The sequence below is a fragment of the Caloenas nicobarica genome, chromosome 16, assembly GCF_036013445.1.
Source record: "Caloenas nicobarica isolate bCalNic1 chromosome 16, bCalNic1.hap1, whole genome shotgun sequence".
Lineage (NCBI taxonomy): Eukaryota > Metazoa > Chordata > Aves > Columbiformes > Columbidae > Caloenas > Caloenas nicobarica.
The window spans coordinates 5,711,145-5,737,733 of NC_088260.1; the positions used below are offsets into that span (position 1 = coordinate 5,711,145).

Genomic DNA, 26,589 nt, shown 5'->3' on the forward strand with positions numbered 1-26,589 from the left:
GGCTTTGTGCGGAGCTGCATGTGTCCCCAGCTGTCCCCACCCCTATGTCACCTCCCAGCCTGTCCTGGCTTTGCCACAAATGAGCTCCCTCCCCTACTCCCATCCCGCGCGTCCCCTTTGGATGTAGGTGCAAAAGCCATATATCGTACGCAGCCTTTTCTAGAGTTTAGGTATTTAATGATTGGCTTGGGACTCTTGATCTTGCTAGAAATGACATGTGCAGATTGGAATCTAGAGACACCCCTCAATCTATATTCAAAGAGAGAGAAGAAAACTCCCTGGAGAAAAAGGAGAATTTAAATAAAATATATTTTTCTAATGTGCGTGCGGAGCAGACACGGGCAGTGATACTGGGGGACTCTGGGTCCCTGTTTCTTTGCATGGAGGTGGGTGAATGCATTTTTGGGGAGCAGCTGCCCTGTTTTTAACTCTTCCCTTGACAAGTGCTGGAGGTTTTCTAGGAAAGCGGGTGAGCCCCATCCCGGCAGCGGGAGTCGAGCTGACCCCCGACTCCTTCCCTTGCAGCAGCCCAGGGGCTGCCTACCTCGGTCACAACAAATCCTCAGGTCAATCCAGCTATTAAAGGAGAGTTTTTGTTGTTATTCTGCTTTCCCGTGTGTTTGTGGGGCTGCCCGAGCACCCCAAGAACCTACACCCACCCCTGGGAGGTGGGATTGGTGTGGGCAGCTCCTCTCGCCCACCTTTAATCACATTAATGTGATTAAACGCAGCCAAAGCGTCTCCTTCGTGGGAGTTTTATTATGTGTACCGTGTCCTTACAGGCAGGTTTATTCAGGTGTGTGGGGGAAGCGAGGAGACTTACTGCAGGTTTTATTCCCATCGCCTCCTGTCCATCCTTGGCTCCACAGCAAGAGCCAGCTCAGGGCAATTTATCCCTTTTCTCTTATCTGGAGATGATGAAATCCTTCTTTTTTTTTTTTTTTTTTTTTTAACAGCATTGGGCATGATTTGTTCTGACAGGCACCATCTGAGGAAGGGGCAGCATTCCCTTCTGCCTCCTGGAAGTCGTTAAACCCAAAAAGCTGATTAATCTCCAAGCTAAAGCAATTAAGACATCATGTGCAGCCAACATGGTCCTGGGCTGCAGCTTGTAAGGTGGGAGGGGAGGGAAGGGGAGGTGAGGGGGCTGCCCCGGCATGGGGACCTCCAGCCCAGAGTCAGCTTACCTTATATATATATATATTTTTTTTTTTTTTTTCCTATGGCTTTAAGGATCACCAAAGCTTAGTGCCTTTATTTCCCTGCAATTGTTTTATTTTTGTGGGGTTTTTTTTTTTGTTTTTTGTGGGTTTTTTTAAAATTTTTTTTTTAATTTTTATTTGCAATGAAATGGAGCAATTGGAAGTCATTAACTCCCCATAAGCGTGTGCTGCACATCTGGCTTCCGAGGGTTCATGCCTTTGCCTCAAACCCGGCTAACACAGGAGCAGCGTTTGCCATCCTGCCAGCAGCTGCTCGCCTCGCACGCACCGCTGAGCCACAAGCAGAAGCTGCAGGGGTTTTTTTTAATTTTATTTTTTAAAATTTTATATATTTTAATTTATTTTATATCTTTTTATTTTCTTTATTCTATATTTTTATTTTGTTTTGTGTATTTTAAATTTTATATATTTTTATTTTGTTTTGTTTGTTCGGTTTGTTTGGTTGTTTTTGTTTTTTTTTTTTTTTAAATTTATTAAATGCCAGACTGTTCTGTTTTGGTTTTTTAACTTCATGGGACTGGCATGCAATAATAAAAATTTATATTGCCCCTGGAAAGAGATGCCAACCATCCTTTCGGCATAATTTTCATGTACAAAGCTCCTGACATGCAATAGCCGCCCTGCTCGGCTGCCTCCGTGATGCCATTAGCCAGGCTCATTGGAGAGCAGGGCAGGCAACACTCAGCTTTTCCACAATTATTTTTAAAAGCAGCAAATCTTTCCGCTTGACTCAGGCTCAGTGAGCATCCTGGGGCGGGAGCAGCCGGCCCACCGTGGGGCTGGGGGGAGTGACCATGAGCCCCCTCCCCAGCTTTCTGCACTAAAAATCATTTATTTTCTGCAATTTCTCACCCTGGGAACATTTTTCCTGCCTCCCCCAGGAGCTGCAGCATCCTCCTCCTGGGCTGGATGGGTTCCTCACCCGTTGCCCTGGCAACAGCCTCTGCACCAAAACTCCCTGTATTTCCCCCAGTTCCATGGGGGTTTTGCACTCGGCAGGTGATGAAGATGATGATGCTGGAGAGCGGTTCAGGCTGGGGGGTCCCTGTCCCGGCAAAGGGTGCAGATGCCCCTTTGGGGTGAATTCAGGGGGTTCTGGGCAATGACCCCAATGATGTACATGATGCTCAGTGCAGGGAAGGGGCTTCCCCTCCTTCCCAGTTAAATCACACACCAATTCCTGCTGCTGTTTAAGTGAGAGGGAAATTACCCACCTCAGCAGCATCATCCAGAAGCTGCGACAGCATTTTCACAAAAGCTCTATAATGGAGGGAAATGCGAGTTATAAATCTGAGCCGTGGTTATATTCATACCCCACAAAAGCAGTGTGTTTATTTATCGGCTTTAAAATTTTCCATAAAATTTATAGTTGACAATCTGCCTGAATGCAGTGGAGGTAAATTAAACGTGGCTCTAACCCACCTGGCATCAAGGAAAGGGAAAGAGTAACGTGTTTATTATTTTTTTTTTCCTTAATTCCAAATAGAGGGAGTGATTTATCAGCGAAGGAAAGCAGAGCTTTATCTCAGGGCCGTGACAGCTAATTGAAAAAGAACAGTCATTAAGGACGGTAACGTGTTCTGCAGAAATGATTTTGGTATATTCGGGAGTAATTTCCCAACTGCTCATGTGAAATAAGACCCAGCCCCACGTTTTGGGGCCCTGCGAGCAGCTCCCACTGAGCCCCTTCCCTGGATGCTAATTACATTTCTTCTTTGCACGTTTGCCGCGGTGTCATTAGCCTCCTGCCGGCTTTAATCAAGAGGCCAGTGTCCATTCATCGCTAAGGATGCCTCCCAGCTGAGCGGCAAGTCCATTGCTCCCTGCAGGAGTCGGGGGGACTGGGATCAGTGGGACAACTCCAGGGACCCAAGATTTAATATATTAGACTTTCAAATCACCGTAGGGAACTGCAGCCAACATGGCCTGGCGAGCTTCATCCCCCAGATGAACAAAATCTCTGGTGCTGCAAAACAAAAGCTGAAAGGAGGCAGCTTCGCATACTGGGGCATACCTGGGGTATTTGGGCAATGTCAGAGGAATTGAGGCAATACTGAGTTGCATTTCTTCGCAAAGACAGAAATCTGGCTAGAAAGACTTGCACACGCTGAGTGGTTCTGCTGCTGAAGTGTTATGATGAATATTTCTGTTTCTGTTTTGTATAGATGCATTTTTAATGCGCCCTGTTTGATCTGTTTGCTGCCTGCCTCGCTGAGCGACGTGGGAACAGCAATCCCCGATGTTCCCCGGGGAGTCTCCCTCAACACCTGGCAGGTTACAGGGTCCAGCAGGTGAAACCTAAGAGATTTTTCCCTCTTCTTTCCCTCCTTACTGGGAGCCTTCCCGCTCCACACCATGAGCTTGAGCATGTACCGGGGGTATTTGTATGTAAAACTGGTTTTTTATTAAATAGGCAAACAGCTACTGCGACAAACTCAAATATTAGGTTTCCCAAGCTGTCATTATAATGATGATTTAACCCACGGTTATGTACCAAGTCATCAGTTCGGGGTTTGTGGGTTTTTTTTGGAAAGCTCTTTGGAGTGATAATAGCCAGGCTTGCAAAATCCAGCCACGAAAATTATTGAGGAGCATCCTCACTCCAGCATGGGCTGGGAGCATCACAGCCCTGGAGCAAGGGGCACCGGGACCTCGAGGGACACTGTCGTTCCTTGGTTTCCCAGGAGTGAGAGGCTGTGGGTGACATAGAGAAACCAACACATAAATAAGCATGACACGGGTGTCACAGGCAAGAAGCCCAAGTGGTGAAGGATCTCCCAAATTAACTGTGCATGAAATTGGATAGAGGTGCTGGCTCGGTCCATCCTTCACCGCGGAGATTTGTGCGCAGCAGCAGTTTCCCACCAGCCTGGTCAGGAAGAGACAAAAATCTTCCCCTAGGACTGACTGATCACACCGGGGAGAAGCCACCAATGGAGCCACAGTCCTCAGGTCCACCTGGATCTATGAGGGGACACCAGGTCCTCCACCAGGCCCACGTCCCCAGCCCATAGACCTGCAACAACCTGCTCTGCAAAATGTGCCCATCGAAGTGGGATTTGTTTAAAAGACACTTCAAAGGAATCTTTCCCTCTTTTTTTCTCCACATTTTCCATGTCTATGACCCTGTGCATAAACCAAATCCCCACCCTGCCAGGTGGCCCTGGCTCTGGATCACTTAGAAGTCATGTGAGATTTCCCAGTTCATCAAGGTTGGGATGTTCAAATCCCTCTTGTGAAGACACTTCCCAGGGTACAAAGTGCTCACAACACAGTTAAACACACATTGCACCAGTACCAATATACTTCAGGACTTTAACATGAGTAGCTATATGCATACATAGGACATAGAAAGAGTGTCACCAGTTTTGCCGTAGCAGGTATGGCCACCCATGGCCACCCATCTCAGGATCCTACACAGACACATCTTCCACTCAACCTCCCATAAGGATGTCTCTGGAAATGGCAGTAACGCCCTTGCCAGGCCAGAAAATGCATAGATTAGATAGGAATGCCCTGAAATGTTTTCTTAAATAGTTCCGTGCAATCATCTTGGCAACCACAAGGACAGATTAAGTGTGGTTGCATCTTCCCTGCATGCACAAAGTGGTGGTCTCCAACACCTGCCAAACCCCAGGCAGCAAGACCAGTCAAAGAATATGCTATAGGACAGCACTGGATCATGCTCATCCCACACTGAGGCCACTGCAAGGGTGGCCACCATCATAGCGGTGGACGTGGGCAACACTGGAGGACTATGGCCCTCCTGCAGGCATCCAGGTTGAGTTCAGAGAACCGTTGTCTCCTTCTCAGTCATTGAAGACATCTTGGAGAAGCTCCTGTGAACGATGCTGGAGTGACCCGTTTCCTCACTGAGGGCATTCACCAGTCTGGAAAGGATGGTGACCTTAAACTTCTTAAAGTCCTGGCCCATGAAGACGTAGAGGACGGGGTTCATGCAACTGTTGGAGGCAGCGAGTGCCGTGGTTAGGGGGATGCTGATCTCAAACACGGAGCGTGGGATCATGTCAGGCTCTGTTTCCAGGAGGTTCAGCAGGTGGTAGGGACTCCAGCAAAGGAAGAAGGTGACTATGATGGTGATGATGATCTTGAAGGGCTTTTTGGACTTGGCAAGGCGGTTTCGACGCAAGTTGAAGGCAATGGCGATGTAGCAGAAAGTGATGATGGTTATGGGAAGAATGTACCCAGCAAGGAACCTGGTGATGTTCACTGTTCGGTGCCTCATTAGTGCCAGGGCTTGGTAAGACTTATTCCTGGAGAGGGAAAAGTTGCTAAAACAAATGATGGAGTTTCGGGCTTGTGCCGTGTCTCGGAAGACAAGAGACGGGCAGCTCATAATGATGCCAATGGTCCAGATGATCAAGCAGACTAAATATGCTAAATTGGTTGACCGATGGTTTTGAGACCAGACTGGAAAAACTACTGACACGTAGCGATCGAAGCTGATGGTGGTAAGCAGGAGGACACTGGTGTACATGTTGAGGATGAGGAGGAAGGAGTTCAGCTTGCACATGACGGTCCCAAAGATCCAGTTGTACCGCATGGCCGTGTAAGTGATGTTGATGGGCAGGAAGATGTTGAAGAGGAAGTCGGCAACAGCCAGGTTAAGGAACCAGACGGCGTTGACTGACTTCTTCATCTTCAGAGTTATGATTGCAATGACGAGGCCATTGCCAAGGATGCCCAACAAGCAGGACACGCTGTAGATGACAACAGAGAGGATCCTCGCAATGTCCTTTGGGTCATGGGACGGGTCTGTCCCCACGCTGTCAGCCTCCTCATAGGTGTAATCTGGGTAGTCGCTGTAGTTGTCGACATCATCCAAGTAATTGGACAAATTGGAAAGTGCCATTATCTGTAACCAAATCACAGCCTGGTCAGTCCCAGCTCTCTGGCTGGTGATGTTTCTCTGCTGAGCAAACACATGGTGTTAATCACAGCGAGCATGGCCCACGGGAGGAACACTGGCCCTCCAACATGCACAGGGGGTCATGGAGAGAGGGGACGGAGCACACAGGTATGGGGGATCCCATGGAGACCCCTCCTCTGGCCCCAGAGAAAGATGCTCCTGTGGCTCCTCACCAGATTCCCACCCCCAACCAGGAGACACCAGCTCTCTGAACCACAGGACGTGATTCAGTCCCTTGTCTCCACCAGGATGTGGCTGTAGCCTCATCCTGCAAAAAACGTCTATTACCCACCTACTTCCAGGAGGGAAACAACTAAGCTGATGCTTATTAACAGCTCATTAACAGCTTTGAGACCTTCCAATCTGCAAGATATTATGGCTCTTCTCTTTTTTTTTTTCTTGGAAGCACCTGGAAAATCAGGCTGAAAACCCAGCTCCCCACATGCCCTGCTGATGCCAGGCACCCGTGACAGCCACTCACCTTCCGTCCCCGGGGACCACGGCCGGATCCTGGCGGGATGTGGAGAGAGACAGTTTCAGTGTCCCACAGCACAAAGGCAGCTCCTGCCGCGCAGGTCTATGGATGGAGCTGTAATATTAAAACCAAGACCAAACAAAGACCATTCACCCTCGGATGTGGGGTTACAGGAGGAAATGGAGATTCAGATGTGGCAGTTTAACCCTTTGCAGCCTCCTGGGAGGCTGGTGTTGCCCCACGCCTTGGGGTGCTGTGCTGACCCCACCACAGATTGAGGTCCTGTTGTGATCCCAGCAGCTTTCAGGATAATCCAGCACAGAAATCCTGTACAGAAATCCAGGACAGAAATCTGGTACCGTACCCTCAGTACAAGCATCTGACATGAGCCAGCATGGCCAGGTACATGCAAAAAAACCCCACAATCAAGCCCACAGTAACATCATTATAAATAATTGAAGCCATAAATATGTGTGAAGTGTCTGGACTTCCATAAGGTTATTTCTGATTAAACCAGTGCCCTGTGTATTTTAAAATGTAGATTACAATAACTAAGTGTTGTTTGCCGTAATCAGAAGCCGATTTCCACCAGCCAGTTAGAGCCCTGTGTTAAATGGGTCCAACCCCTTTCTTATGAACAGTCATGGTGGATTAAAGCCAAGAGCCACCAAAGCCAATTAGCAAAGCCCAAACACAACATAACAAGCCACAGCAAGAGGGGCAAGATCTGTGTCAACCCCAGAATGGGGCATTGTACCCAACATAGTCCTTGTGGGAAGGATTCAGCTCTGTCTGTCCAGGCTGGACTCTCCTGTTTCCAGGGAGTTTCAGCCCAAAGACCCCCCCAAGCATCACCCTCCCCCACTCCCCCTGCTTTGAAATCCCCATGGTGTTTGTGTTGGAACCTATTGTTTCTCCCTGGGCTTTTCCTCCTGTTCCTTCCTGCAATTCCTGCTGCTCCCATGGCTGCAAAGTCCCTGGCCAGGGGCTCAAATCACAGCCCCATCACCTCCCCCTTGCTGAGCTCCAGGAGACGATAAGCAGCCAGAATAAATAAGATTTTAGTGCAAACCTAGCGAATTAATTTGAGCTGGAAGGAGGCCTTGCCCTGGCAAAACCTTGATCGTCAAAAGGAGGAATTAAAGTTGATGAGCCGGTGGAAGTAACAGCATCAGCAGAAGCGGCTCTGGCAGTGCCGGGGGTTGATGTTCCCGGGTAATGAACCATCCCGGGCGCTGTCTTCACAGACCAGGGGGTTTCATGGCAACACCTTTGCAAAGGTAAAGCTGCAGGAAGGTGGGGGAGCCCAGAGCCTCACATCCATCCCACCCCACCCCAGCATCCTCAGTCAGAGAGCCCAAAGCTCCCAGGACTTGCTCTGCCACTGCGGACAAACCTCCAGGCAATGTCACCCACCTGTCATTTCCACCCTGGTGTCACCTGTGGGGTGACTGAGGGACACACCACTGCCCCTCCCCACCACGAGGATCAGTCCCGTGCCTGCAGTGGATAGGAGGGATTCCTGCAGCTTTAGAGGCTTCTCTTCCACTTGTGCCCACTTACATATTTCTCATGTAAAATCTCCTCTGTATTATTATTTTTAAATCACTGAGCCCAGAGAGCACAATGACATTCAGCTTGACATTTCAAAGCTGTATTTAATGGATTATTTATTTGAACTGTCTGTTTATTTTGCTCCCCCATCCCCCTGCCTTTTTTCTTTTTTAAATTTTAACAGTTGCCCTTCTCAAGGCAGACAGACCAGGAGGTGATGGAACAGAAACCTCCCCCAGACGTCTCCTGGGTCAGGCAGTGGGGTGGTCCTGGTCCCCACTCAGGATGAGGATGGCCAGAGAGGGATGGGGGCAGCAAGGCTGTTTTCTCACAGGGTTTGGCAGATGCTGGGTTTGTTCCCAGGGCTTACATGGGGTTCACATTGTGAACCCCAAGGCAGGGGACAAGTGGCTGCCAAACCCCCCCATGAACTCCCCGGGATGGCTCCAGGTTGCAGGACCTGGAGCCCAAGACCTGCTGGAAAATCATCCAGCAAATTCCCACTTGCATCTCCAAAATCCTCCCAAAATGGAGAACCTGAGGGGCGGCCACACGAAACATCTCCATTTCTCATAGCAAAAAACTCAAAAGTTTGGGGAAAAAAAAAAGAAAAAAAAAGAAAAAGCCACATAACTAAGAGCATGTTTCAATGCTCTGGGTTGAAAATACCTCGTTTGAGCCAAAACCGCTTTGCTCCCCATTCGCTCTATTCATCTCTGTCCTCCTACCTCAACAAAAATGTGCACAGGATCTACCCAAAATAGCATTTTAGCGCGGCCAGCCGCTGGCCCCGTCCTTCCCGCAGCTGGATGTCTCGGTACCCGGGTGGGATTCCCACTGGGCGCTCGCACAGCAGCAGCATCACCGCCCGCACCGGAGGAGGATGAGGTCAGGGATGTTGTTCTTGGGAAGGCAACAGGAAACGGAGAGAACAGCAGAAAATGTTCAAAATCCAGTTTTTCTGGGCGAAAGCTCTTCCGCGGCCAGGCCAGACGGGTGGGGGGACGGATGTGACGGGGGCTATAGGAAAACGGGGGGAGCTCAGCCAGATCCGCAACCGTGCTGGGGGGGCAAGGGATGCTCAACCCCCCCCAAGCAGCAGGTACCAGTGCTGCCCAAGTGCTCAGCTGCCTGCACTGGGCATTTAGAGAGACTGGCAGGCGGCCAGTGCTGCTTTCTGCCTCCTCCAAGGCCGGTGGGCAGTGCTTTTACTGGAGGTGCTGATACAAGTTTGGGGGGGGGGAAAAGGAAAAAAGAACGAGAGAAAGGGGAAAAAAGGAGAGAGGAAAAAAATATATATTAAAAAAATAAATAAAAAGCAGACCAGCTTTTGAGCACACAAGATCCTGCCTGAGCTGTCAAAGTACCTCGCGCTTTTTCCCGCATGACGCTACAAAACCGGGCTAGGACCAGCACATGCCTGTTTGGGAACCCCACTAGCACAACCTCCAGCACTGGGGAAATCAGGGGTGCCCTTGGCTTAGTGCTTGTCCCACCCCAGCACCCGCGGGGTGCTCAGGGACACCCAGGGACAGGACAGACAAGCCCCTCTGGGAAGCAGGCAGATGGCTGGGGGGCTCTGGGGGGGCTCTGCCTGCACAGCTGGTGCCGCCCCCAGGCAGCTGTTCTGCCTTTTTCCAATTGCAGCATTTCCCCTCCTTCCCTCAGTGGTTTCCGAGGTCCCAGCGCACCCCAAACCCACAGCCGCTTCCTCCGGCAGGCGTGGGGGCTGCAGCCAGGCTGCCCCCACAGTGCACAGCCCCGCTCCCCTGGAATGGGGATTGCCAGCAGATGTTTGGGGGGAACACGCAGTTTCTTCTCCGAGGAGCTTTGGGAAGGGCACGGGATGAAGCAGCATCGCAGTGTCCCCCCAGTCTTGCTGGCACCAGTCCCCTCTGAGCCCTGCCCAGCCCTGGATTTCCTCCCGTGGCACATACTGGTCCCAGTCCCTTAGGTGTTTATGGCTCTGGGTGAGCTCAAGTCCCACCCCATGGGTCAGATCCTGAGCACAGCGAGAGCTCCTGGTGCTATCGTGGGAACAGGAAAGCAGCTCTGAGTCCAGAGCTCCAATTCACCTTGATTTGAGCCAGCAATTGCCATGGCAACAGCTGCTGCAGGGAGATGCTGCGCAGCATCCCAGTCCCTGTGAGGATGGGCAGGATGGAGCCCCAGCCCTTGGTGTAAATCAGTCACCAGCCACACACCCACCAAAAAGGAGCTGAGACCCCCCCCACTGCAAAGTCCCCAGCCCTGGCCTGCCCAAAAGCTGCTCCCCAAGCCCTGTCACCTGCCCCTGAGCTCTCCAGCTGGCGGAGAAGGGGACAGGGAAGGGGACAAGCATGTGGGATGCCCTGGGAGAGGCAGCAGCATCCTGAGCACCCACAACAGCCTGACACCGAGAAAACAGGCTCCTGGCAGCCCCCCTGAGTGACCAGTGGCATGGGACCCCTGAAACCAAGAGAGGGGGGCAAAGCCCGTCTGCACAGGGGAAACTGAGGCACCAAGCTCTGCCTCAGGGCTGGCTGCAGGACAGGGGGAAGCCCGAGCCCTACCTGTATCCACGGTGCTCGGATACATCCCCGCAGAGCAGCCCTCGCCTCCTCGCTCCACTGGGACCCCTGGCAGCCTTCAGCACCCCCGGCTGCTCCCCGTGTTCTGCCTATGGCTGCGTCCCCCACCCGTGTGAACAGGAAAGAATTAAAAAAAAAAAAAAAAGAGGAATAGCTGGAAAAAGGCAGCCTTAAAAAAAGCCGTCTGTGCCCAGGGTGGGACGGAATAACAGCGTGAGTCAGTGTTTGTCTGGGCAGAGCCTGGGCTGTGCAGCTCGGGACGGGTCTCTGTGAGCTGCCCCGGCCGTGGTGTGATGCAGAACGCACCCCAGCACAGCCAGAAACTGATATTTAACCTCAAAACATGGGTCATGCGAGGCTCTTCCCAGGGCAAAACTGCAGGAGCCCAGAGAGTGAACCTGTCATCCCTGGCACAAAGTGCCCAGGTCATTAAGAGCCGCCCCGTTAGTAAGAGCCCGGCCCAGCCCTTTGCTCCTCGTCCGTTCTGCTCTTGTGGTGGTTGAGTATTAAAGTGGAAAACGTTGGGTGTTTGTACCGACACAGACAAAGATTTCCTTTAGAAAGGGCAGTTTGTGTTTCTGTGCTGCTTAAAATGACTTGAGCTGCTTCTCGGATAATGAAAGTTCTTTCATCTCCTCCTCTTTTTTTTTTTTCTTTTATATATAGGTTACTATTAATTCTATGCTCTCCTGGCAATAAAAAAAGTCAATACAACTTTTTTCTGAGCATCGTCCCCCCCAACATCGCATTGGCCCAGGCAGATGGGGCATGAAATGCTGATCCCAGGGGATTTGCATCCCCATTGGGGCTACAGCCTCAACCCAACGAGGATGTCCCCAACCATGGCCTTGGGGACAAAGCCAGTACACGCCTTGGGGACACCGTGTAGAGGCCAAGGGCTTGCGTGCCACCTGCAAGAGCTGCCCTCAACCGCTCAGAATTTCGAGGACACAAAGAGGAAGGAAACCAAGAAAAGGAAACTGGTCTGTCCCTCCAGCTGCCAGAGGGACAGACGTGACCAAGGATGGGGGAAAGTCAGGGTTTGCAGAGCTCAAACCCCCCCGCAAAGTGAGAAAATCACCCCGGATCCGCATGAGCATCCTCCAGCCCCAGCTCGCAGCTGCGTCCCACGCTCCCAGCTGCATGTTGATCAGCACAGCGAAGAAAAGCCCCCCTGTTCTCCCTGTCCCCACCGAGGTGACACTGCCACGCTATTAGGAACCTCCCCTGCCCCCCTTAAATTCACGCTCGGGTTTTCTCACGCCTCTGTGCAGTTTTCCCACACGCAAAGACATCACGGGCTGCAAACCCCATTTCCATTTCATTGAAAATTACAAAAAAAAAAAAACACCAAGGTTTTGGGCAGAGGACGGCGAGCGGCGGTGACTTTCGGGGTCCCAACGCGCACCATGGTGCGCGTTGGGACCCCGAAAGTCACCGCCGCTCGCCGTCCTCTGCCATGCCAAACCCAACTTTGTAATAACAGGGGAGCAAAAAACCTCAACCGGTTGCAAATTCCTTGAGCAAAGTAATGACTTCCAGCTGGCTGCGGCAAAACCTTCCCTCCCAAATATGTATTAAAATGCATATATCAAATTTATCTATTAAAAATCTATATTCATATATATATATATGTGTAAATCCAGAGCTATTTACCTGAGTTTGCTAAATCCCTGGGGGACTCGAGCTGAATTACATGTCTCTGCTTCTTCTATAACCTCCTTAGGGCTTGCACGCAAACAATCCTGGGGTTATGTCGCTTCGGCACCCTTTATTGCTGAGCTTTCTCATCCCGAGAAGGACACGCATGTATTACTGAGGGGAGGATGGAAATTAAAAAAAAAAAAACCCACAGCCGGTGGCATAAACCAGCTGCTGGGCTCGGCGTGGAGATGGGCAGTGCTTGGGAAGGGGGAAGCAATGCTCGGCAGCAGGATGTGGGGGACGCGGGACTTTGGGTAAAAGGGCTTTTTTTGCACGGTTCAGCTGGACACATAGAGGGGACGGGGCAGCTGGTGCCCTCGGTGCTGGGTCCCATCCATTGCCACCCATGGGCGGCTCAGGAATCAGAGAATCATTTTGGTTGGAAAAGACCTTTAACATCATCAGGTCCAACCATTAACCCAACAATCACCAACACATATCCCTGAGAACCTCATCTCTGTGTCTGTCCAACCCCTCCAGGGATGGTGACTCCACCACTGCCCTGGGCAGCCTGTTCCAATGCCCCACAGCCCTTTGGGGAAGAAATCCATGAAGAATCCCATGGGACCCCTCAGGCATCCCTCCCCTGTGCAAAAAAGCCATGGTCTTGTTGATCCCAGTGAGGGGCGAGCACCTCTGGTGATTTGGGATGGGGCATCTCCAAGATGCATGCAGCAACCCAGCATGGGCTGAACCTAGACAGCCACAAACCTGCACAGCCACAAACCTCCACCCTGAGCTAGGGAAGCCCATCCAGAGGGAGATAAGCACTAAAAATACACATACATGCGGTGCCTGGAGCTAAATCCTGCACCTCACACCGGGAGCATCACGTTCAAGGGGAGCCAGCAGCAACACTGGGGCAGAGCCCCCACCACTCGCTATCGCCAATATCCATATGTTTTCTGGTTTCAGCCATGCACAAGGGAAAAGTCCCAATTTTCTCAGAGCTGGCAGCAGGAGAATTGCCACCTAACTATGACCAAGGGGACAGCGGGTGATACCCAGCGAGGAGCCTCTGGCAAGGTTGCGGCCACAGCCATGGCCCGTGCAGGTGGGAACGTGAACCTGTCACACATGGCCACGCTCCCACAGAAGCCGAAAAAGAGGAATCGGAGCCCAGGGCAATGCCGCCTTTGCACAATGTCACATTGCAACATACCCCACAGCTGAATCAGGAGGAAACTTGCTGATGCGCTCGGATCGGCAGGTCCAGCCCAGAGAAAGGAGAAGAGACCCAAAAATCCCAGATGTCGGCATTGGGCAGGGATGTCCTAACCCAGGCGGCTCGTGACCAACACGCTGGTGTCCTGCTCCCAGGGGCTTGTGGGACCCCCGGGAAGGGGCAGCAGCTCCACAGGGTTCTGGGTGCCAGCAGCGATGCAGAGTATGCCACGCTCGTGGCATTTGTGGCATGTGGCATGTCCCCAGAGGGATGCAGACCCTTTGCACCCCAGCAAAGTAGTTCCCCCACAGCAGCGGTTAATGCAGTTCACTGCCAAAAGCAATAAAAAACTGCGAGAAAAAGGGTCCTGCTGGAGCAGGTTGCACAGGTTGGCTCTGCCGGCAGGACCCATCCTGTCCTGTCTCCCCCAGTAACACGCCCCAGTCCCCCCAGTAGCCCACACTCCAGCCTTCCAGTGACCTTTCCAAATACCTCGTGTGGTGCTGCGCTCTCTTGCTGCTCCGTGCCGGGGAGGACGAGGTTTGGGTGCCAGAACCACCCAGTGCCGAGCGAGGAAGAGGAGCTGCTCAGCCCAGCCCTGATGCCGAAGGCCACTGGGAGCGACAGACTGTCATCCCCCCAGGGACCGCGGTGCGGGGGACCAGGCACAGGCACAGCCCTGCTCCCCACCGGTTTTAAGGGCAAGGGGAGGGCGATGGAGCAGCAGCAGCATCCACATCCATCGCCGGCATGTTCTTGGCAGCACGATGCTCCGGCAGCAACAGCTGGGAGAGGGCGTGCCGGCGGGAGCTGGGAACGCTGGCCCCCATCCCGCTGCGACCCAGTGCGAGGAAGCAACAAGCTGCTTCCCAAGGGGCCTCTTTTCCTGTCCCGGCCCCCCCCAGCCTGGAGCTCGCCGCCCTAACGAGGGCTAATGAAGCACAGAGGGCTCCCCAGTGATGCTGAGCCCAAGGGGAGGCAGGTGGCTGCCAGCCACCCCGCTGCGATGTCCCCACCCCGAGTCACCCGCTGTCCTCTGCCAAACCCCCCCACCGCCCCCAACTCCTTCCAAGACGTTGAGTCACTTCCCTTCCTCAAATCTGGCTCCCAAACGCCGCGGCGGCTGCTCAGGGGCTGCTGGTCCTGGTGGCTCTCATTAGCACCAGGATGCGGCAGCTGCTCCCAGGCAGCTCCCGCAGCCACGGGGGGCTCTGCGGTGGCAGTTCCATCACCCCCTAGCCCCATTAACACATATACCAAAAGTATTTTGGGGGGCACCGAGAAGCACCAGGCTCTCCCAGGCAGGGACAGGCAAGGCTGGATGCAGGGATGCGGTTCAGGGGGGGCCCCAAATGGGGAGGAGAACAGGAGGTTTTCCAGGGCAGCCCCCACCCATGCAGAGCAGGAGGTTCGATAGCCCCCTGCTTGATGCGGCACCGAGGAAATCCCTCCCCACGCAGCCCCTCCACTCCTCAGCCCCTCCTGCCCTGGTGTTTAACCCAGCAGAAGAGCCAGCGCAGGGTTTGGGGCCCAGCACATCATCTCAGAAGCACAAGGAGGTTTGGAGGTGACACCCTCCACTTTACCCCCCCTGCCAGGGCAGGACACAGCCTGTGGATGGATCAGGATTTGCCCTGTTGGGACACACCAGCCAAGTCACCCATGTCCCTTTGGCTGGGATGTCAGAGACAGCACAGCCCCTCGCCCCAGCAGAAAGGATGTTCATACATTAAGGCTAATGAATTAAGGTTAATTAAATGATCTTGGCTGTACAGACAGCCCACAAGACATCCTGCAGATCAAGTCAGCACAGAGGAAAAAAAAAAAAAATAGAAATGCAAACTAACATGTTTCCCTTCAGTGTGCTTGGAGTCAAACGGCAAAACTGAGGACTGGCTTCTGGATAATGCAAAAAAGATGTGGGACCCGGGTGGCAGACAGGCCCAGGCAGCATGGCAGGAGCTGGGGGCTCCCAAAAATCCACCCCAGGGCATGGCGGGGCTGGGGATGCTTGGCCATGGATGCTCCAGCACCCCCTGCACTGCACGCAGGCAGCGATGCCGTGCTGAGCTGACAGACAGCCCGGCAGCACGGCGGGTTCTGAGCCAACACCTGGCACTGCCTCAGTTTCCCCAGCAAGGCTGAGCTTTGCAGAACCCCAGCACTGGGGCAGGAGCTGAGCGATGTCCCTGGGCAGGATCAGTCTGTCCCCTTGTCACCAAGTCCTTTCCCAGGCACCTGCCTTTGCACAAGGCAGGATCCTGCTCAGACACTTATTCCTGTGCTTAGCAAGACACGGGAGTTAAAAACGTGCTGACTTGGGATAAAACATTGTATCCTGAGCGTTTTGCCCTGCGCTGTGGTTTGGGTTTCCTTCCGAAGCACTCAGCATCGCCTGCTCAGCAAACCGCTGCAAACAGCAGTGGGGTACGGACGGACAAACACCCTGTTCCCGGGATGGGACAGGAACGCCCCGGTGCTGCAGGAGCAGCCGTGGGGACCAGCTCAGAGCATGGGGCTGGCAGCTCCCACAGCACCAAAGCCAGTGGAGTCTTCAGCATCCGTCACATCCCCGGCAAGCACAGCAAGTGCCACCCACACCCAGCAAAGCGATTACAGCTCTAAATTCCGTGGTATCGGAAACGGGTTGATTTAAGCTCATTATAACCCCCCGAACACCTCCCTGCTGAGCCGGGGTGACCGGACAGAGCCCTGCAGGTCCCACCCAGCCGGTCCGGGCGCTCACTCTCCCCCCTTCCCCTGCATGGGTGGTGGGAACCCGCCTGAGTCATCCCCAAGCAGATGTCACACTTAATGTGGAAGAAAATGCATGAGGCTTTGCCCTCTCCGGGGGAGATGTCTCCGTCATCCAGCAGCACTTTCCCTCGCCCTGGGCAGAACCACACGAAACGGCTGGAAACGGAGCTGGGTTCAGCTGTAAGGACACGACATGGGCTCCCACTGCATTTCCCAGCCCCAAACCCATTTCAGGGCCAGGTTTTTCCCCATGGTTAAGCATTGCCTCATCTTTCCCACGGGGAGATCATCCCTCCTGCTCTTGGCTTCACAACCTGCTGTGGTAACGAGCTACGTAACCCAATTACAGCTTCGTGATCCAAGTGGAAATGAAAACTCATTGCACAAATAAAAAGCCCACATACAGGATGTCAAATAGACTGCTCGCTTTCCCCGTTTCACTGATTTGATACAATCACGGAAAAAACACAGTCCCAACCTTGTGCAATTTGGGGTTTATAAATAGCAACATGGCACAGGAACCCGGCAGGGCTCCGCAAAGCCACGTCTGCACTGGGATGAGGATGCCGAAACCCGCTGCAGCCCCAGGGCTGGAAATGGTGCTGCTGGTGGCATCTGGTGACGCTGTGTCCCACTGCTGGGATGGGCAGGACGGGGCCAGGGCATCACTGCACTGGTGACAGGCTGCAAGGCTGGCACACAGAACTGCCATTTCAGCCCCAAATGACCCTCCTGGTACCTTCCCCACCTTCATTTGACTCCAGTTTTGCAGTATTTTTTCCCCAGAGCACTGCCAGGTACTCGAGCCATGCTCGGAAACACGAGTGGCCTATGCAGGAGAGCCATCCCCACCCATGGGGTTGGGATCCGGCTCCAGCAGTGCCCCTTCCCACCACTCGGCACCTAAAAACCCCCCTTTGCAAAGCCAGGCTGATGCAACAGGCTGCGAACGCTCCCGGCGCATAGCTCTGCTGCCAGCAGGACCCTGCCCCATCGACAGTCCCGTGCGTTGGCTGCCACCCAGCCGTTTCCAACCCAAAATGAGCTGAGAAGCTGCCACAGGGGCAGGGTGACAGACAGCTCACCTGGGGACAGAGCTGAGCGGGGGGAGTGATAGACGCATCCACACCAGGCGATTTATTGGCATTTTCTGATTTGTGCAGGAGCTGTCAAGAGCCAGTGACAGCTCCAGGCGCAGGGATGAGGGATTGTCGGGCACTGGCACTTTGTTTTATTTTTAAACCCCAGCCCAGGAACATCCTTTCTGGTATTCTCGAGTCACTTGCTTCTTGCCTTTGGAGCCCCCCAGCAGGTGACAGACAGGACGTCACCCAGACAGGGATTTACATGTAGATGTGGCTCTTGGCAGCAAACCCCAGCTGAGGTCTCAAGTGGTTCCCAAGGTGCAGTAGTGCTTCGGATCATAGAATCACAGAATCATTTGAGTTGGAAAAGACCCTCAAGATCATCAAGTCAACCGTTAACCCACCCCTGGCACTACCCCATGTCCCTGAGAACCTCATCTCTGGTCTGTCCAACCCCTCCAGGGATGGTGACTCCACGACTGCCTTGGGCAGCCTGTTCCAATGCCCCACAGCCCTTTCTGGGAAGAAATTGTTCCCAACATCCAACCTCAGCCTCCCCTGATGCAGCTTGAGGCTGTTTCCTCTCGTCCTGCTGGATCCAGCAGCACTCCAGGGTCTGTCTCTTCTCCCCAGGAACCGCTTGCAGTCGCAAGGACAGTTTGGGATGAGGGGGATGCTGATGGCTCAGCTTGAGCCATGGACCAGCCTCAGCCCTGTCCCACAGGAGCTCCTGCCTCTGCCCACAGCCACGTGGGAAGCAACAAGAGCCAGAGTTTCCTACATCTTTCCAGCCTAAAAAATTAATTTGGAGGAGTAAAAAGCCTGAGGGGGAATAACAATTCCCTCTGCAAAGAGAGAGCCAGGAGAAGCACCAGGATCCCACACACAGGACGTCATCCCCCGGGGCTTGTTAAGGGCTCTCAATGAGCTGCAGTGGGAATTCGGGGACATTGCAGCTGGGATGGAAAGCTACAGATGAGACATCCCAAGCATCACAGGGCACCCTGCCCTAGGTCCTCAGGGGTGGGGGTGACCCAGCCCCAGACAGCTGCCAAGGAAGCAATTAGTCTGTTAACGAGGACGTCATCAGAACACGAGCCAGGCTCACCTCATCTGTCCTCTGGGACAGAGCTAAAGGCTGTGGTGGGGCCACACCAGGCATCTGCACAGCTTTTACTCTGCATTTCTCTCTCCTGCAGCTTGATTCATTACAGAGCCATCGGATTGGGTTGGGTTTTGCTTCCCCCCCACCCCTTACACACCGGGGCTGCCCGGCAGCTGAGTGGTGACAGGGACACATGCTGGCACATGAGCCCTGCTCAGGGGACATCTCCCACATGCCAGAGATGCACTTCATCTGTCACATAAAACAACCTTCCTTCGGCATCCACCCAGACCCACTTCTGCCCCATTTCTGCATCTCAGAGCACCCTGAAACCAGCCCCCACCACAGAGACACGTCCCACAGCCCTTTGGCGAGGAGCTGGGAAAACAAACCAAGCTCCCGGGGCGGATATTTGGAGATTGTCCCGCTGTTCCCAGGCTCAAACATGCAAAAGGTTTCCCTGGGAGCCTCCCGATCCCCAGACCCCACAGATGTTCCTACCTGGAGCTCATGGAATCACCAGCAGCATCTGCTCCAGCAAAGCTCCTTCAGTCACAGCCAGGAGGATGCGCAGGGTCCAACTTGGGGACCTTACGCAGAGCAAAAAACTCCAACCCAGCTCCATTTACACCTTTGCTTCTTCAGGGAGGGTCTCTCCTACCTGCTTTCCAATTCAGCATCTCCAAGCTGCCTCCAGCTCCCCAAATTGGGGGAACCTCCCCTGTATTCCCATGTAGGGGGGGCTGTAGCCCCCTAAAGCTGAGCACAACCTCCAGCCTAACTTTATTGCAGGGCATAAACAGGCCTGAAGAGAGCCTGGCCACTTTTTATGGGTGTTGCAGGGTTAATTAGCAGGGGCTGGGGCTTTCCAGGGAGGTTAATTCCCCAGGGTGCAAGAGGGTAAATTTTCCCCTGGGCTGCAGCTGAGCTGCCAGGGATTTACCTTCACCCAGCCCCACCTGGAGAGAATAAACCTATTTAGTGCATTTTAAATTTCACACCTCAGTCTCTGGATTTTTAAGGCAAATATTCATATATATATATATATATATATATTTCCTTTAGAATTCACGCTTACAAACAGGGTTCCCAGGGCCCTTTGCACGCCGGTGCAGAGCAGCAAACTCCTCTGTGCTCTCCCCCTCCTGGAAGGTGGTTTGGAAACACAAGGGCCAGAAAGTTGAATTTCCAAGTGTGATGCTGCTCTTTCATTTCATGGTCTTTATTGAATTTTAAGGATTTTTATCCGCCAGCTGTTTGGTAGAAGTGGGAGGGAATGGGCAGAGCATGCTGGCACACGGGGGATGCTCTGTGTCCGCATGTGCCTCTACTATCCTTAAAACAGGTTTGTGGCCAGGCAGATTCTGACATCAGCACAGCTCTTCCACACTCTACACCCTCAATTTACCCCCAAAATGGTGAATTTTGTCAGAACTGAGTGTTTTCTCCAGTCACCGTGTAGCCCTGAAACCCTTTCCTGCAGAAAATGTGCCATTTGTCTCTTTTTCTCCCACTCGGAGTGTTGGTGTTTTTTTAACATGACATTTTTTGTGGGAAACCACTTCAGGCCAGGTCTGCTTGCATCTGCATCTCAGAAATAAAATAAACCCAGTCTGGGTTTGGAAAAGGGGAAGATTCGGGGATTTGTGATTGTCCGAACTCAGCTGCCCCCTCCGGACTTGGGTGGGTGTGAGGATGTGGCTCCGTGTTATCACCCCTGTCCCCTCCTCAGTTCCCCACTCTCTTCATTTGGTGGCACAGTGGCCACCAAGCCTTGGCCCTGGGGGAATTTAGGATGGAAAAGTGTTAAAACTCAGCCCTGCCAGGGCTCCAAGTTTGGATGCTGAGCACCGCACTGGGGAGACAGATGATGCTGACAGGTCTTTAATGCTCATGTTGGCCACAAAACTGCTGAAGCTTAATACAGGCTCATCTTTCACGTTACACTTCAGCATCGCCCGAAAAACCCACAGGTTGAGTTCTCCTGCAGCCCGTGTGCAGGGACCACAGCGGCCAGATACAAAACACAGAGAGAGGCGAGTATTCCTGGAATCCCGCGGCAAAAATAGGCCCAGCGATGTGACACGGCTGATAAACCCCTCGGGAAACACCCAATTATTTAAGGCACCAGCTGCATTTGTCTCAATAACAGCAAAGGGCTTCAGCTTCCCAAACACTGATAAGGAAACCTTCTTTTTTCTTTTTTAAATATATAAAAATCCAGTTTTCCTTACAGTTAGTTTCTGGGCAATCACAGCTGCTGCTTCATTGCGGGAAGGCTCAGCATCCCTGCCAGGTCCCGGCCGCTCCGGCTGCCAGCTCCAAGCAGGCGATGCCATTTTCCATCTCGTTTTGGCCAGGAGCGGCCTCGGTGCAGGTCCCCAGGGCTGTGCTCCCCCTGCCCTGTTAAAAATAACAGCAAAATATGTTTTATTCTTGAGCTTGTGCCAGTGGTGGGACTATTTCTGGAGCAATGAGAGTCGCTTGGCAGAGCTCTGGGGGTACCTGCGCCCTCGCTGGGTTCCCCCAGCAGCTGCTTCCCACATCTGGATGCAGCTGGAGCATCCTGACATCCAAAGCTCAGCCCCGCGCTGGGTGCGAACCTCCTGGCACGCCAGACAGAAGCCTGCACCTGAAATGCACCCGTTATCTGAGGATTATTTAAAAAAAAAAAAAATAAAGAAATGTTGGGACGTGTCGAAAGGGATTAATTAGTGCCGTTGATGGAAGCCAGATCCAGAATTTGCCTTGGAAAGAAAACAAATCAGAGCCCAAAAGGCAGCACGGGGAGGGGACGCCGTGCCGCAGAGCTACACGCAAATGTTCCGTGTCACATTATACAGAATTAATGCTTAGGCTTGTCTGTGCAGATGAAGAGGTTTTAACTTAAAGAATCAATTAAGTTTCCTTGCAGACAGTCTAATCTAACCTGGGAGGCTTTGTGGGGAGCGGAGCCCCTTGTGTCTCTCGAGGGCAGCCATAAATCCCCGACTTGTTATGTCTCTGATTTTAGAGCCTCGGGAGCCGATTGCCGCATCTCCAGCCCAGTGAAACCGCGACCTGGAAATAAAACCCATCAGCTATTGCCAAGGAGGTTTGGGGTGAGGAAGAGGAAACGTGTGGCCACCGTCAGCTCTGCTGGCTCTGGCTGTCAGTGGCCTTGTCTGGCTGGAGCACTCAGGCATCACCTGTCCGTCCATCTGTCTGTCCAGACCGCTCCAACATTGTCCGTCCCTCTAGACCACGCTGACCCCACTCAGACTTACTCTCCTGGCCGTGTGCCCAACACTGCCTATCTGTCTGTCTGTCCTTCCATCCATCCATCTATCCATCCTTCCATCCACCTACCCATTTTTAATTAAGGGAGACTGATAGGAAGGCAAAAGAACTCAGCTTTGACTTTAATAGAAGCAAAAAAACCTTCTGCTAATTTTATCTCTGGGCCGGTCTATTATTAACATGTCATTATTCTTCAGAAAATTTTGATCCTGCCTGGCCCAAGACACATAAAGTCTCTATAAACTCCAGCACATGATTTACAGCTTGGCATCAGGGGACTGGAGTGAAGTAATTCAGTCCTGTCACTTTTTTGTCCCTATTTAACGGCGTGCCGCAATTAATGTTTACCCGCCATGAGACCTGCAGTCAAAGTGGCATCTGCTGGGTGGGAAAAATCACCATTTTCATTTGACAGAGATAAATTCATCACAAACGCATCCCCCAGCAGCGCAGTAAAGCCCCCGGCAGCGACGCAGGCAGACACAGGCAGCTCTGGCAGTGCATCCCACACCCTCCCCATGGAAAAGTCACATTTTCTGAGCTTTTCTCCCCAATTTCTTCCTGCTTAGGGCCCCAGCAGCAGCCCCAAAGCGCAGGCGTGGGGTGGACGATGTCAGGATTGCTGCTGCTGCGTTCTTGCTGTCACCTGCAAATTAAATTGGCCACCAGGATAATTGCTGGGGGCTTGGGCTCCCCTCGTCCTCTCCCGTCCCTTTTTGTGACGCTGGGGTGGGGTGGGAGGCCGTTGACAGCGCTGTTGAGTTAAATGGGAGCGAGAGGGACAGCATTGTAAAAGCACGGTTTTAATCAGGCTCCGAGCATCCGAGCATCTTGGTGCCCCGCGAGCAGCGCAACGAGCATTGCTCATGCTTTATCCTCTGCAGAAGGGATGTTTTCTGTCTTTGGTTTTTTAACTCCCAAGCAGCAGCTCTTTCCCATCCTGCCAACCCCCTGGCATAGCTGGGAGAGCCACCCCTGTCAAATCCTCACTTTAATTACAGGCCCTGCCAGAGGTCTGCTGCAATTATCCAGCTTTAATTTCCCCCAGCCATGCGGCCCCCAGAGCTGGGGAATCTCCCACTTGCCGTGTCCTGCTCCCACCTTCAATCCGGGCAGAAAATCAGCAGAGGCAATGTCGGTAGCCGGAGTCAGGGGATGTTTCTCTCACCCCTCTTTAGAGCCGGCAAAGGTTTCTGCCCACAACTGTGGGGTTGGAAGCAACGAGGTTTGTGCTGGACAACCCGCTCGCTCTTAATTAACCTGCAGATGCATCTGCATCACGTCGTTTATCTGCGATGCGCGGGATGAGATGTAATTCCCGCTGGAAAATGCAACGCCAGCTCCTGGGTTTGCCTGCAAAGAGACAGTATTTGGGGTAAAAAGCTGCAGGAGACGAAAATGGGGCTTGAGGGCGACGCCGGGTTGGGTTGGGCTGGCTGCTGGGGCCAGGGACCCATTGAATTCATAAGGGCCTTGGAAACATGCCAGGAGAGCCAATCAAGTGGTGCAGATTTGCATATTAATGACATCTCATAAATAATACATACCACACCAAACAGCTGCTGAGAGCTGCTGGAACACCAACAGCATCAACTGTCTATTTAAATTACTTCAATTTTGCTTTTTATTTTTTTAATACCTTGGCAGAAAGGGCTCTAAGGCAAGCCCTCAGAGTAACAGGTGTCAAACCCCAGCAGTGAGTTACACACGAGTCACATTCACTGTCTCCATCATCAGCGGGGGCAGAAAATGAGAACCCCACATGTCACTTTATCGCTCAGGTTCACAATTACCTAAAAATGTGCTCTCAGGGAGATTGCTGCTGGGGTTTTAGAAATCAGCCACATCAAAAGGCCACGAAGGTATTTTGCAACAACCAGCCCCAGGCTGGGGAAGCAGAGTCAGCAGCGGTGATGCAGGATTCTTCCTTTAAATAGCCCCAAAACCATCCTGCCCTCCCCCCGTCCCCATGGAGGCAGCAGTTTCCCTCTCCCGCCGATGTCTTCACTATTAATTATGGACCTTAGTCAATAAATCTGCCATAAGCATCGCTTCCCTCCCACCCTGGCTGCCCCGCAGCTGTGGGCACTTTGGATCCCTTGCAAATCCAGATGGACCAACCGCCTCCCCCAGGCTTTGCCGGAGGGGCCAGCGATTTAATTCTGGGTAATTTAATTAGGTTTGCCTCCGCTTTGCGTCTTGTGACACAGAGACATAATGAAATTTTTAAAATGCAGTAATTTTACACCGGAAGGTTATTAATACTCCAGCACTCACTGGGAAGAGAAAGTGAAACGATCAGGTGGGGGCTGCCCTGGTTTTGGGTGGATTTCAGAGCTTTTTGGGCTCCCGAGTGCTCCGTCTTCTCCAGCCAGCAGCTCCGGTCTGAGAGCCATGGGATGGCAGAGATGGCCCAAGCCCGGCACCCAGGGAAGGTCACTTCTTGTCCATATATTTTTTTAATCTTCAGCTCCCTCAGAAATCACCCAACCATGGCCACACTAAAAAAAAAAAAAAGAAAAAAGAAAAAAAAAAGAAATTAATAGGATTCCAAATTGCCTTCTCCTGAATTCAAATTGCTTCATATATTATATTCACAATAACTCCAGCACTTCCCATTTTCCTGCAGTCTTTTCTTCATATAAGACAAGCTCTCGTGCTAATGAATTCCTGATTTTTACTTACTAAGTGTTGCAGAGGAAATCCTCATTATTTGTGCCTGGGTCAGCCTGGAGCAGCCACAGAAGGTCCGATGGGTTATGGAGCTCACGTACGGCCGCTCCACGCGCTGCCGCTGAGCAGGACCCAGTAATTGAAAAGCCCTTATAAATCAATAGAGCTAAATTGAAAACTCGGGCAGGACTCCCCATAATTCACCCCCTCTCCTGGTAAGATGTCTCCTTACTTTTTTTGGGGAAAAAAAAATAAAGGTTGGTAAAAGGCAACCTGGGGTACTGCAGCTCGATGCTGCTCCCCTGACACATCTGGCTGGAGAGATGCTATGTAAGTAATTAATCCCACACAGACATCATCCCAGTGTCAGGAGACATCTCTGATTTATTCGTCTGCCCTTCAAGCGGAGGAGAAATCGGGGCCAATGACCGCGGGGAGCTGCTTTTATCACAAACAGGGAGCACAAACTGGCGTGGGGCTTTGGAAGCCGCCGTCAAGGAGGAGCGATGGAGCTGGATGGAGCTGGGTTCCCCAGGGAGAGATATAACATTTCCCTGGGCATCCCATCCCTGAGTCCCAGGGCACCCACCACTCCCAGCCCTGGAGAACCCCCAGAATCTCCAGTGAACCCCCAGGACCCCCCATTAGCCATCGGTGTGGAGCTTCTGCTGAATAATTTACCAGCCATGGGAAACCATGAGCGAAAGGGATTTATGGGAAGAGGAGCTGCATGTAATCAGCCCCAATCAGAGAGTGAAGGGCAGGATGAGTGGTGACAGGACTATCAGCAGGGGACACTGCGGTCCCCAAGCCCCAGTGATGCCGGGGGACACAGCACAGCACGGGGTCAAGGCGGCGGTTCGAGCCCCGGGCGCGGGGGCTGCTCACTCGGAGGAGCCCAGCGGTGACACCTCGCTCGTCCCCATCGCCGCTGCTGGAAACTTTCACCAAGAACAGTTTAAATGAGTCATTTATCAATTAAATGTGCAGTTTTGCCAGGCAAATTAAAATCTGTCCTCTTGTTTAATTAATAGGGCAGCTTTATGTTCGACAAATCAGGGAGACTCTTGATGAGCTAATTTGTTAATTAATGGAAGCCTGGAGGCTCCTGTTTCATTAGATGTTGGCAAATCCTTTAATCTGAGGTATTGCTGCTCCTTCAGAACCCCCTGTCCCACTCACACCAGGGCTCAGACCCCAAACCAGCCCAGCAGCGCCATGGGGAGCTCCCAGCACAGCCCCGGCTGCCCCGCACCGGGATTTACGGCAGCAGCTCGACGCCCGTGTATTTCTCCTTCCCAACCGTCGGGAGGATTTACATCCGCTGTCAAGGAAAAGTGCGAGATCCCTGTAGTCGAGCTGCCGGCTGCTGCTGCCGAAGTCCAAACCTGTGTCCAGGAAGGAAAGGGGGGGAAAAAAATTAAAAATACATAATAATAATTTTTTAAAAATTTTTAAGAGTAAAACGAAAGAAAAAAGGAAAAGGAAAGAAAAGCTTCTGACCCAGAAAATTTCATTTTATTTTCCAAGACAAAGCTCCAGGCTCCTCGGGTCAGCCCTTTCCCCCATCCACGATGGCAACAGGCACTCCCAGCAGCTTCCAGTACAAACCAGTAGGACGGTGCTGAGGCCAGGTGGGCACTGCTGCCCCACTCCAAGCCATGGCGAGGGGGATCCCAGGGATCCCCAAACAAGCGTGTTGGAACCAAACCCTCACTGAGAGCAGGACCAGTAACACCAGCAAGAGCAGCCGCACTGCCCCACGTGGAAAAATCCACACCATGTGCCTGGTGATAAACATCTCATTATGGCTGCTCTCCCTTTCTACAGCCCAGCACTGCCACTGCTGCTTTACATTTAAAAAACAGTAGCGTAATTTCCCGAGCTTGCACCATGGACCATTTTCCCTCAAACCAGATTAACCCGGAGCCCAAAGGAGCAGCTCCCTCATTTATTTTTAGGTAGCGGTGCCTGCTGCGTGAGGCGTCACGTTATCAAGTAAATATGGGCAGCCAGACGCCTGCCAGCAGAGAGGCACCCAGAGACTCCGCTATCTCTGTTTTTAATGG

General features: G+C 52.5%; 1 protein-coding gene across 3 annotated transcripts; it reads right to left on the reverse strand.

The window, feature by feature from the left end:
* Nucleotides 1–2,558: 2,558 nt before the first annotated feature.
* Nucleotides 2,559–14,591, reverse strand: CMKLR1 (chemerin chemokine-like receptor 1). Of its 3 annotated transcripts, none has more exons than XM_065646325.1 (3): nucleotides 14,114–14,591; nucleotides 6,635–6,742; nucleotides 2,559–6,099 (listed from the first exon to the last, which is right to left on the reverse strand). In XM_065646325.1, exon 3 carries the CDS (start codon nucleotides 6,094–6,096, stop codon nucleotides 5,011–5,013), a length of 1,086 nt encoding a protein of 361 aa, XP_065502397.1. In that variant the 5' UTR covers nucleotides 6,097–6,099; nucleotides 6,635–6,742; nucleotides 14,114–14,591; the 3' UTR covers nucleotides 2,559–5,010. The 3 variants fall into 3 exon arrangements, with proteins under 3 accessions (XP_065502397.1, XP_065502399.1, XP_065502398.1); XM_065646327.1 differs by lacking the exon at nucleotides 14,114–14,591 and adding an exon at nucleotides 12,409–12,465; XM_065646326.1 differs by lacking the exon at nucleotides 14,114–14,591 and adding an exon at nucleotides 10,735–10,822.
* Nucleotides 14,592–26,589: the final 11,998 nt, after the last annotated feature.

Bases quoted from the DNA above. Each gene is read 5' to 3' on its own strand.
- CMKLR1 (XM_065646325.1), bottom strand. From the start codon at position 6,096: ATGGCACTTTCCAATTTGTCCAATTACTTGGATGATGTCGACAACTAC.